General features: G+C 41.1%; 1 protein-coding gene across 1 annotated transcript in view; it reads left to right on the top strand.

Moving 5' to 3' along the window:
• Positions 1–12,470, top strand: part of PLXNA2 (plexin A2) — a 498,241-nt gene that overhangs the window by 466,552 nt on the left and 19,219 nt on the right. Inside the window, exon 27 of the mRNA XM_063142969.1 lies at positions 12,259–12,358. Coding sequence (XP_062999039.1) covers positions 12,259–12,358 — 100 coding nt within the window. The remainder of the gene's footprint in view (positions 1–12,258; positions 12,359–12,470) is intronic.

Here is a 12,470-nt window from a genome sequence, read left to right as displayed (position 1 = left end):
AACATGGCTTGTAGTTTCAGCCAGCAGCACTTACTCGCCCAGGATCAGTTGCCATGGTTCTTATTAAAATTAAGAACAGCAGCTTTTCCTGTCCCCAGTGCAGAGCTTAGGGGATTATTCAGTTCAATTCATTGATCAGCATTGCAAAGACTACCTTGAGTATTTTATTTGAAATGGAAACATGGGAAGGAACATGTTGAGTGTCCCTAGAAAGAGCATTCTATTGCCTAGGCATGGCTACTGAGAATACTTTTACGAATGTTCCCCGCCCATTGTGTCTCCATTACAGATGGCACATGGAGAAGAATCTCCCTGGTAAATCTTAATGCGTGGGTAGGTTCATATTATATGGCATCAGTGGTACTATAGATTTATGGGTCTGCTTCATAGAAATAGTTTTAGTGCATGGTTGATTTTAATGTTCGTATTTAGTTGGCTTCAGTCCCACAGTTTCATTTTTATTTGTTATTAAATTGTTAGTTGGATTTTAATTGTACATTGTTGGTGTTTTATGGATTTTGTAAGCCACCTTGAGAGAGCTTTCTTGTCTACAAGCAGCCATAAATAAATAAATAAATAAATAAGTTCAATATCCTTGCTCCTTTAAAAAGGATAGTCTGTTCACAGTTCTTGAAACTTTAAGACTTTGGGAGCTGTGGACTGAAAACATGGTACATTTGGGGAAAACATGAGATAAAAGTTTACCCAATGGTGGGCAGTGTTTTGGGTGAGGGAAAAGCTTTGCTCTTTTTCATCACTTTGGTTGATTATAAAGAGTTGCCTGAATGCTCCACCTCTGAATGTTACTGTGGAGAATTCCAATCCTCTCATCAGTAGGCAGGAGTGGTAAATCATAAAGGCCACCAGTCAGCATGAGAAGCTGTTGTCTTGTTCATCCCAGCTTTCCAATTGATGCCCATAACCATCAAGCAACTGCAGTTCCCACAGCATCCACTATTGAAAATAGAGGTGCTTGCTTGAAACTGGGGGAACCACATTTTCCTAAGGATAAAACCGTTGCCCCTATTGTCACATATTATACACACACATACACACACAAAAGGGACTTTGGCAAGAGGAGAAAGGTTTGAATCTCCTGAAACATGCAATAATCTAGAAAGACCTTTAGACAGTTCTTGTTCCAGTTATGATACAAATAACTAGCCTAGGCTAATGCCACTGATTGTAGCGGAGCTATGCAGGGAATTACAGTTTCTTGTTGCTTTTATCATTTGATTACAGGTTGTGATGGGATTACACTGAAAATCACCTTAGGCTCTGGCTGTAACGTCCTGTACTTTTGTGCTGTCACTTTTGCATTTTGGCTGAAGCATGAGGAAGGATCAGTTGTGCATTTGGGCTGGATCAGGAATAGCATGGTGGTACAAGACAGACTCCTGGGTCAGCAGAGGTGCTTCAGGTGATAGCACTTCTGCATGTTGTACAGGCCAGATATGCTTTGGATTTGGACTACAGGGCCTGAATTTGGACTATTGTGCACATATAGCGTAAGAGCTGCTACCAGTGGTTCAGCTCCCCCACCCACTTACTGGAGGGCTCCCACAAGTCCTAACACAAGTCCTAACATTACCATAACATGAGAAACAGTTATACCTATGTCACCTAGTGAAACAGATGTGAGCGTGCTATGATACTTTCAAGATCCTTGATTCAAAAAATGTTGGAAGCATTTTCATAAATGAAACTCACACTGTTGAAAGCACTGCTGCCTTTTCTCATTATTTAAAGGAAACATTTCTGTAACATTGTTCAAGGTACAAAGTGCTTTACAGCTCTGCTCTGCAAAGTAGATAAAGCTGAGAGAGATCATGACTTGCCCATGTTCACCCTTTGATCTTCATAGCTAAGCAGGGTCTGAACCTTTATCCGTCTGTCTAAACCCAACATTTTGTCTGTCTGCAGATCAAAATGCAGACTGTTATAATGCAATACAAATGCAGGCTAAGATTTGCAAAGCCACCTCAGCTCTTATTAAAGGGAGTGGAGAAGTAGGGATTTTCACAAGCAGCTAAATGACTTTTAAAAAAAACAACACAAATTCCCTTCCTTTTGAAAATCCCAGCCTAGCTTCCATTTAAAATGATTGGAAACCAAGTATCCAAATACCTTTAGTAATGTGGAAGGTCTTAGCATTAATATACAGCTGAGGCTATCACCATGCCAGGATCATCTAAGAGTTTAAATGCCCTGTTCATGTTGCTCTTCTGCCATGCAGTATCAGCCAAAGCATGTGTGATATATGCATGTATTCAGTAGTAGTTGCCCAGGGCATGCATTTCAGGGATTCTAGTATTTTGCTGCACTCCTGGTTTGTCCTTTACATTAATCAGACTGTTGCCTCAACTGACAGTAATAGCTGTTTCCATTTCATGAGTATGAAAAAGAAATAATTTGCTGCCAAATGTGCACAATCCTTTCTTAGCATATACCAGATCATTTAGCAGCCCAGCTCAAGATTGCTTAAGCTGCAGAAAGCAGCTGCCCTTTTTGCAACATTAGATGTTTTACCAGACACCAGTCACAATTTTCTGTTTGTTCCCAACACATTTTCTTTTCAAATTCAGTGATAACATTATCAAAACTACAGAAGCTCGAGGACTAGACAGTGCAATGAATGTCGATTTACTCTAAAGAGGGCAACCGTCAAATGTCCTCTGTTTGTTATTTAATGCTGAACTGAGAACAATTCATTTTACTGTAATGGAACTAGCAAACATTTGTTGCAAAGGGATTCTATTCCTTTGAAGAACTGGGTGCATAGTCTGAGAGTCCTCCTGGACCCTGTGTTGCTTCTGGAATCTCCTGTGGTACCCATAGCTAGGAGTGTTTTTCTGTGTGTGTTTTTCAATTTTCACTCCTAGAACAGGGTAACCATGATTATATGGCTTGGTAACCTCAACACTACACAGCTGCTGTAACACTCTCTATGTGCACCAACCTTTGAAGACAGTTTAGAAACTTCATTTGGTTCAGGATCCAGCTTGCTAGTGGGTATGGCGTGATGGAGCACATCTTATTTATTTTATTTATTTATTTATTTATTACATTTTTATACCACCCAATAGCTGAAGCTCTCTGGGCGGTTCACAAAAATTAAAACCATAATAAAACAACCAACAGTCTAAAAACACAAATACAAAGTACAATATAAAAAGCACAACCAGGATAAAACCACACAGCAAAAATTGATATAAGATTAAAATACAGAGTTAGCACATCTTATCTGTGCTGAAAGAACCGACTTGACTCCCAAACCCAATACAATTTGAAGTGATGGTTTTAATTTCAGAAGCCCTAAACAGCCTGGATCTAGATTGCCTTAGGCAGTATTTCCTCCAATATGAGACACACACACAAGAACTTGGGAAAAGCCCTGTTTCTCCAAGACACTTCTTTATCAAAGAATTGCCCAGAGAGCTTCAGCTATTGGGCGGTATAAAAATGAAAGAAAGAAAGGAAGGAAGGAAGGAAGGAAGGAAGGAAGGAAGGACGGACAGAGCAGGACTTTTTCAGTGGAGGCACACATAGGATGGCTCTCTCTCCTAAGGAAAACTCAAACAATCTAGTAATGTCCTAACCTTTAGACACTTGGCCAAAACTTTTTTTAAAAAAATTGAGCATGCATTTGGAAGTCAGAATAGCCTGCTTTTAATTACCTCTTTTGCATGCTGTTTTATGAGTATTAGTAATGGTTTTTTTTAAAAAAAAATGTTGGTTTTAATTGTAAATTGGAATTTTATTCTGTTCATTTTTATTGCGTTTCTGTATTGTGTGCACTTATATTTGCATGTCATTCTGAGCAGGGCCAGCATCAAAAGTAGGCATGGTTGGGCACTTGCTGAGGGCCCATACCCCAGCAGAGGCCGATTGACAGGAGCTCCTTCGACTTCCTCCTCCTCCTTCTCCTCCTTGAAACCTACTTGATCATTCTCCTCTCGCTGTGGCACAGACAATGGTAGCAGTGAGAAGGAGAAGAAATAGATGCTACTGCCTACTTGCTCGCTCACTCTCTGCCTGCCAAGCGAGCCAGCAAGGAAGTGTTAACAATGATGAGAAAGAGAAGGAGGAACTATATCAGCTGGCCACAATGGTGGTGAGAAGGGAGGGGACCCATTGAGGGTGACTTACCCAGAGGCCTTCAAAAACCTGGAGTCAGCACTGGTTCTGAGCATCTATACATAGGCCAAGTGGCATGATAGACAATTAACACATAAATGGAATTTGTGGCCTTCTCTTTTCCTCCTGCCATACAGTAGCAAGAGGCTGGCATACTGTAAGCCTGGATTCAAGTGGGCCTTTGCTCAGCAAATCCCAGTCTGAACCCAAAGGACTCAAGTGCATTTCCACTGAATATCTTGGGCCTTAGCTAGACATAAGGTTTATCCCGGGATCATCCAGGGGTCATCCCTGTTCATGTAAATGACACACAGGATATCCCAGGAGCAGGAAGGGACGACCCGGGACGATCCCAGGATAAACCTTAAGTCTAGCTAAGGCCTTGGTCTCAGATCTGAGGAATGATAGTGGAAATATTGGCCTTAGCCTCCTCTTCACTCATCCATGTTCCCCAGACAGATGCTAAAGAAGAGCTTGGCCCCAATTTTTATTCTATTCTATTCTATTGTTTATTTATTACATTTTATACTGCCCAATAGCCAAGGCTCTCTGGGGCAGTTCACAATTAAAACCATAGAATACAGCAAATCAAAACATAATATAAAGCTTTAAAAGTTTAAAAATACCATGTGAAATGAAAATAAATCCAGCAGCAGTTGAACTACTCTGGCTGTTCCCTGTTCACCTTAGAAGTAGGCATAACAAACCATGCATGTTCTTGGATATGGTCAGTCTTTCAGCAGACATCCAGGCCCAAGAAGGGGGATTGCAGCATCCCTATTGCCAAGGCAAACAGACCGTCACAGTTCACATTGCAGGCTAAGCCTTTTCCATGGCTTAAACTGGTTCCTTCAGTTGTCAGTGCATTATTATTATTATTATTATTATTATTATTATTATTATTATTATTATTATTTCTGTTCTTCCCCAAAGCCAAAGCTCTCTAGGCAGTTTACAAAGATTAAAAACATTAAAATACAGTATGCAACGTTTAAAAACCATTTACATAAAGCACACAGACAATATATAAGAAGACAACATGTATCTAAAAACAAGATCATCTAACTCTGATCTTTATTCAGCACTAATCCCACTGGATCATAGAATCACAGAATAGTAGAGTTGAAAGGGGCCTATAAGGCCATCGAGTCCAACCCCCTGCTAATTCAGGAATCCACCTTAAAGCATCCCTGACAGATGGCTGTCCAGCTGCCTCTTGAATGCCTCTAGTGTGGGAGAGCCTTTTCATCCTTTTCTTCCTCCTGTCACAAGGATCCTGGATAAAATACAACACCAATCCTGTAAAGTTCTTGTTGTCTGGCAGCAGTACTTTTATAGGCAATTCTCATGCAAAAGCAGATTTCAACAGATCATTCCTCCCAGGTATGCAAAAGCCGGATACAGGGCATGGTGGTAGTGCAGAAACGTACACCAAGCAGTGTATAAGCATAGCTCTCCTACACTGGACACAGGGGCAAAGCCTCAGTGGTCCCTCACCTATTAGTAGATTGGATTTTGAGAGCTCTGAAGCCCAAGGTGTTCTCATAGAGCTGGAAACAGAGCGGGAAGTGGTGCCCATTCCTGTTCTTTTTCCCTTTCCCCCATTCTGCCCTACCTAATAGGAACATTATCTTCAATTTCTGACTGGATTGCTTGCTTGTTAAGCAGGGTGGGAGTTTGGCAAGATGGCCCAGGGATTCACCAGACCTGAGCAAATGTCTTAGGCCCCACAAACACAGTGTTTCTCTTCTATGTTCTGCTATAATTCTGGTTTTTTGTATTGGAAGGATAGGCTACAATCTTGTAATGCAGATACATAAGCTTTGTCCCATTGAAATCAAAGATACTGAAAAACATATAACAGGATATAGAATTACATCCCTAGGTATTTGGATCTGTGTAGTATATGGGACCCATGTCAGTATGACACACCTCTGATGGAGCAGCTTTCTGAATACAGATGCATCATATATCATTCAACCGCAGACATCAGAAACCCACAAAATCTCCATTTGCTGTTTCCAAAGGCTGCCATTTCCCAGCATGCTGACTTATTTCCAATTAGCAGTGCCTTGAAATGTATGCCATTTATTACCATTTGCAACAAATAAAACGGAAGATTTGAGGGTTCTAAAAATAGATTGAAAGACTCAAAAAGATTGAAGAAGGAAATACAGCTCCACAAATACGTCCTTTTTATAAGAAAAATGACTTGCCCTCAATTTAACATCGAACAATGTATAATTGCATGTGTAAGGTTAATTCTAACACAGCGAACCAAGTCAATGGAAAGCTGACAAAGCTAAGGAAAGAGGGGTTAGAGTCTATTTCCAATTAAAAATTAGGTTTAGGGGAAAATAAGTACAGAAAACAAAACACAGATGCCTTATCCAGTAGTTCTTATTCATTGTTTCTTTCACATGAATGTATTTGCCAGTAATGTTTGTTTGTTTGTTTGTTTGTGAAATGTATATGCCGCCTTTCTGGTCAAAGCCATCCAGGATGGCTTACAAACATAATTAAAACAATATAAACAATTTAAAAAACCATTCCAACATTCTAATTCTGTTGTTTCTTAATGAAAAGATTAGGAGGGAACGCCAACAGTGAATAAATGTTGCCTTTTGCATGCATTGATTTGGGCAATTCTGAAAAATAATGGGCTAGTGAACTTGGAAGAGGCTTAATTATAAGGTACGGATATAGAACTGGCAGGTGGGACCCATGCAACTGTTAATTCACATGGCCTGTGAACCGGACATGATCCATTAGTGGGGTACCTTTAGCAAAAGTTTAGGAAATTTTACCCGTTTGTGTGTATGTGTTATAACATTACATGGCTCAGGTTAAAAGAACACTCCATCATAAAACATGTCATCCAGCCAGCATTCGGATGTCAATCCATTAAATCTAAGTATTGGAGCTTCACAGTGTTGTGGATCAAGACAAAAAAAGTGTCCAGCAGTTTTTCCTAAATCTCTGGAGTTTTGCTTTAGACGAAATGGGATGGAGAAAAGTGTGTGTATTACATCACATGTTGCTTTAGCTGAAAAGAAGAAGCATCCTATTTAAGCCTTGGATGGAAACAGAGACAGAAAAACTCTAGGTGCCTGATTGCCCAGGAATTTAGAAACATGACACTGTTGGCTAAGACTTTGAAATATTTGTCCAGCCCTGCCTGAAGCAATAAAGTACATGTGCATGTATATTTAGAATTTCTTTCTTTTAGTTCAATAGAGTGAAGTAACTGTACAGACCCGGAAACCTGGGAGTGAATACTTTTGTATGTGAACTGCCTTGTATATTCCAGCCACTGGAATTAAACCAAAATGGCAGCTAATAACATCCTAAGAAAATAATATAACTGTTGATAGTTCTGTCTAAAGACTTATAAACTGGCTGAAAGGAGGTGGAGGAGAAGAAATAACGAACAAAGTGTTCAGTTTAAATCTTATTATTGCTGCATAGCCTGCTAAACTGCCATACTATTTCTACCAATACAACTAATAATATTTCTTATGAAATAATTTTATAATGACTTTCTTCATGGTCCTGTATATTAGTAATAGTTTATCTGTTGGTAAGAATGCGCCTTCTCCAGCTCATTATAATGCCACTGATGTAGCACTTTAAACTCATTGTCTTATGAATTCTCACAACATCCCTGTGAGTAAAGTAGTGTGTTGGTCTAGGAGCTAGGAATTTGGATTCAGATTTATTTGTTGTGAAGACAAGTTATTTAAAATAACATAATGTACCTTTGCATACCATTGTTTACAATAATCATGAAAAGAGAGCTATGGCTTCTTAAGAGTCCCATTTATTTAAAATATTTTTCTCCTGCCCTTCAATCACATAGCGAGGGCTAATAATAATAATGCAATGTAATTACAAAAAATAAAAAAGTCAAAAGGTACAAAATTTTAAAAAGCAGCATAAAACATCCTGCAGAATTAAACTTGTATCTAAAATGCTCAGGAAAATAAATGTATTATGGCTGAGAATCTTGTTGGTAAGAATTAGGGGTGTGCACGGACCCCCCGCTCCGCTTCACTTGCAGATCCGCCATTTTCCGGATCGGGCCGCTCCGCCCCGCCCCCGCTCCGCCCACTTCCGCTCCGCTCCGCTCGGAGCTCCGGATCCGGATCCGGAGCTCCGTTTCCCCCCCCCATAGGCTTGCATTGAAAGCTAAAAAATTATACAACTTTTTTTCTGTTCAAGTTAGAAACCTCATGTTTGGCACCCTGACACCTCATGGGGATATACACACGCACGCCAAGTTTCAAAGCAATCCCATCATCCCCTGATTTTTGGCGAATTTTTGAAAATCGGGCACCCCACACACAACATCCCTGCGAGGTGGGCAGGGGAGGAGGGAGGGAAGGCAGGCAGGCATGCAGCTGGCATTTCTGGGGGCATAAGGAAGTGAGCCAAGGATAAGCCAGTAATGCATATAAAATGGAATAAATCAATAAATAAACAAAGGAGGGGTGGAATTAAAAGCAGCAGTGTTGCTCAATAAACAGCAAGAAGAATTTTTTTAAAAAGGCTATATCTGTCTTTTACCAGCAATAGGGGGACGTGCCCGGGGGAGGGGGAAGTAGCTGCCAGTTCAAGACAGCCACCAACAGCTCTGAGAAGAAGTAAAACGCTCACTTCAACTCATAACAGGCATTGCTCCACCACTGAAAAGTGAGCATTCACTTCAACTCATGATAGGCATTGCTCCACCGTTTTACTCTCTTTGGAAGGCTCTAATGGCCTTCCAGTGCAGGAGAGAGTGGGGGCACGTCCACGATGAGATGCCCTAGGGGAGCTCATCCCCTTGCACCACATCGATTCAGTTGTTCACCAAGGTTAGGGTGGGGAGCAGTGCTGTGTTTCTATCTCTTATTCTTGGCTTAGTATATGATTTCAGGTTGTGTTTGTGCATTTGGTGGGGCTACTGTGTTAAAAAACACGGGGAAAAGCCCGTTCAGATGAAGAAAGAGAAGTTTCCCAGAATCCCAAGTTACCTGTTTTGCCTATGCCCTCCTCCAACTTTGGGATCATCAAAATGACCCCCATCCACGACTCTCTGTGCACAAGAATTTTCAGAACGATAGCTTAAAACCCCCCCAGTTATCCCCGATTCTTTCCCTCAATGCAATCCTATGGGCGAAAAGCCGAAAACGCCGTTTGAGCCGCGCGGTTGACCCGATTTTCACAAAAATATAGCACGCGACCCAGACAACGCAGAGAGGTGAGAGTGGTCTCAAAATGACCCCCATCCACGACTCTCTGTGCACAAGAATTTTCAGAACGATAGCTTAACCCCCCCCAGTTATCCCCGATTCTTTCCCTCAATGCAATCCTATGGGCGAAAAGCCGAAAACGCCGTTTGAGCCGCGCGGTTGACCCGATTTTCAAAAAAATATAGCACGCGACCCAGACAACGCAGAGAGGTGAGAGTGGTCTCAAAATGACCCCCATCCACGACTCTCTGAGCACAAGAATTTCTAGAACGATAGCTTCAAAAACAACGTAGTTATGCGCGATTATTTGCCGCAATGCAATCCTATGGCGAAATGTTTTCAAGATGGCGACCGGAGCGCTCCGCCTGAACTAGGAGCTCCGAAAAATGGGCGCTTCTCTTCGCCTTGCTTCTAGGGGGTCCGCGGTCCGCTCCTACTCCGCCTCTGGGTAAGGCGGAGCAGGCCAATCCGCTACTGCTTCTACACTCCTAATCGGAGCGGATCACACCCCTAGTAAGAATAAGGATGATGTCAACACCTGGCATTCTTGGGCAAATGCTAGGGCCCATAAGTCCCCTTTCCACTGCCTTGGTCTTTTTTTTATGCTCCTCTTCTGAGCAGCTGCCAGATTCATTTTTGTCCAATGTCCCTGATATTAAATTTTTCTGAAGCATTGTGGGAAGAAAACACAACTGACTGCCTGACTGCCACCGCAAAAACTTGCCAACCTCTACTGGGGCAGCAAGAATGAATATCCCCTGTACAACTGCCTCAGAAATAGAACAGTCTTAGCTTGCTACCAGGAAGCCATCAGCAAAGGTCTGGAGGAGTTCCAGAGCTTTGGTGCCTCAGTAGAATAGTCTCTGTCCTGGATGATCCCTCACCATATCTCAAATAGCAAGGGGGGCTGAAGCAGTCCCTCAAAGAAGAGATAAATTCATAGAATCATAGAATAGTAAAGTTGGAAGGGGCCTATAAGGCCATCGAGTCCAACTCCCCACTCAATGCAGGAATCCACCCTAAAGCATACCTGACAGATGGTTGTCCAGCTGCCTCTTGAATGCCTCTAGTGTGGGAGAGCCTACAACCTCCCTAAGTAGCTGGTTCCATTGTCGTACTGCTTTAACAGTCAGGAAGTTTTTCCTGATGTCTAGCTGGAATGTGGCTTCCTGTAACTTGAGCCCGTTATTCCGTGTCCTGCACTCTGGGTTGATCGAGAGGAGGAGGCAGCAGTATTCTGGGATAATGCAACCCTGGGCAAGAGAAGGGATGAAAAAGCTAAGATGTTAGCAAATGGGATTGTGTTCTGCTGACGCTTTACATATATATCTTCCAAGTATACCAAGAACCTGATTGTGTAAGAAGAATGGAGTAATGCAGGGAAGGACAGAAGGCATTGTCTCAGCATTGAATGCATTACTGGATGAATATGGAGTTATATGGGACAAAGTAGTCAGAAAGACAGCTAAGTCATACATTACTGATCACAGCAGTGAATGTGTACAGGAAAACTACAAAGTCACAGTGAAAGTACTATAGATGGAAACTGCGTGAAGATTCAGTAAAATGGAGAAGAAATCGAAGGAACACTATTATTATTATTATTATTATTATATTTATTTATTTATTTATTTATTTATTTATTTATTTACTTTTTATCACCAGTAGGTATTCATACTACTCTCCATAGTTGCCTCTAATAGATAAACTTGGGACACATGTCTCTTTCAAGAAAATGAATGATCTGGCCTGACACCATATTTAAAAGTGTGAGCTTGTGCCTATTAATTTCAAGGAAGATACATCCTAACATAAGAACATAAGAAAAGCCATGCTGGATTAGACCAAGGGCCCATCTAATCCAGCTTTCTGTATACACAGTGGCCAACCAGCTGTTGACCAGGACCCACAAACAGGATACAGGTGCAACAGCACCCTCCATCCCATGTTCCCAGGAATTGGTAAACATAGGCTTATCGCCTCTACTAATGGAGGTAGCATGTTATAAGTGTGCTTAAGCACTTGAGTGGATCAAGCCCAAATAATGAGCACCTTCAATACCAACAGCGTGTTAATGATTTCAACAGGTGATATGAAAGTGTGAGCACCCATACAAAGTCAAATACAAGTCAGAGAATATTTCCAGCTTGAAAAGTTTGCTATTTCAATTCCCACAACCATTCTACACTAGGAGACTGTTAATACAAATCACAGAGATGTAAAGGTCTGTTAATGAAGATAAGTTAAAAACTTCGTGACTCTCAGATTTATAGGGAGGGTAAAATTAAACGCTGCCACTAAAACCCGCTATAACAAAATCTCGTTAGTGTTAATGTTCATTTATAGTTTGACTTTCCCAGATTTAAACCCCCTCCCATTTTTGGTGCAGTTGTGGGACTGGCCATTTAAGATCTCGAAAGATGATTTTATGACTTGTTCTGCCATAAATCAAACTTTTAAAGTTCATAAAAATGGTTAAAATAAAAAATGGTTTAATAGGAATGTTTTATGGTCCATAACATTATTATAGCTGTTTTATTCCCAGTGTGTTATTGCTTTAATTGGGTTGCTACAATTCTTGGGAATCTCCGTTTTTATTGGATCAAATGTAATCTTAAATCAAAATCACTGAGAATGCCTTCAATATGTCTTTTCATTTCTCAGTCCTTTTCTTCAGGGACAGAACAGGCCAATAGGGAAATATATCCTTTATTTTCCTTGGTCTTCTGGCACCACATGTCATGCCATATGTTTCTGCCAAGGGTTGCAAGATTTATAATGTTAAGTGTTTTTAGCAAGCTGTACTCTGTGAATATCTTTTAGTAGAGAACTTCCTTACACGGTTCTATTTGCTTGCTTAACTTCTTTGCCTTTTTTCTTCCACCAGGTGTCTGATCGCTCTGTAGTGGCCCTTGTTCCCAAGCAGACCTCTTCCTACAACATTCCCGCCTCTGCCAGTATATCACGGACCTCAATTAGCAGATATGGTAAGAAGCAAAGTTACACGATGAGAAACATAGGGCACAATCCTATACACATTCAGACAGAAAATGTCCTACAATTCCCAGCAGTAGGTCTTTTTTCTCTAAATGTGTGTAG

Source organism: Elgaria multicarinata, chromosome 1 (assembly GCF_023053635.1).
Source record: "Elgaria multicarinata webbii isolate HBS135686 ecotype San Diego chromosome 1, rElgMul1.1.pri, whole genome shotgun sequence".
NCBI lineage: Eukaryota > Metazoa > Chordata > Lepidosauria > Squamata > Anguidae > Elgaria > Elgaria multicarinata.
This window is presented reverse-complemented; position numbering and strand designations above follow the sequence as displayed.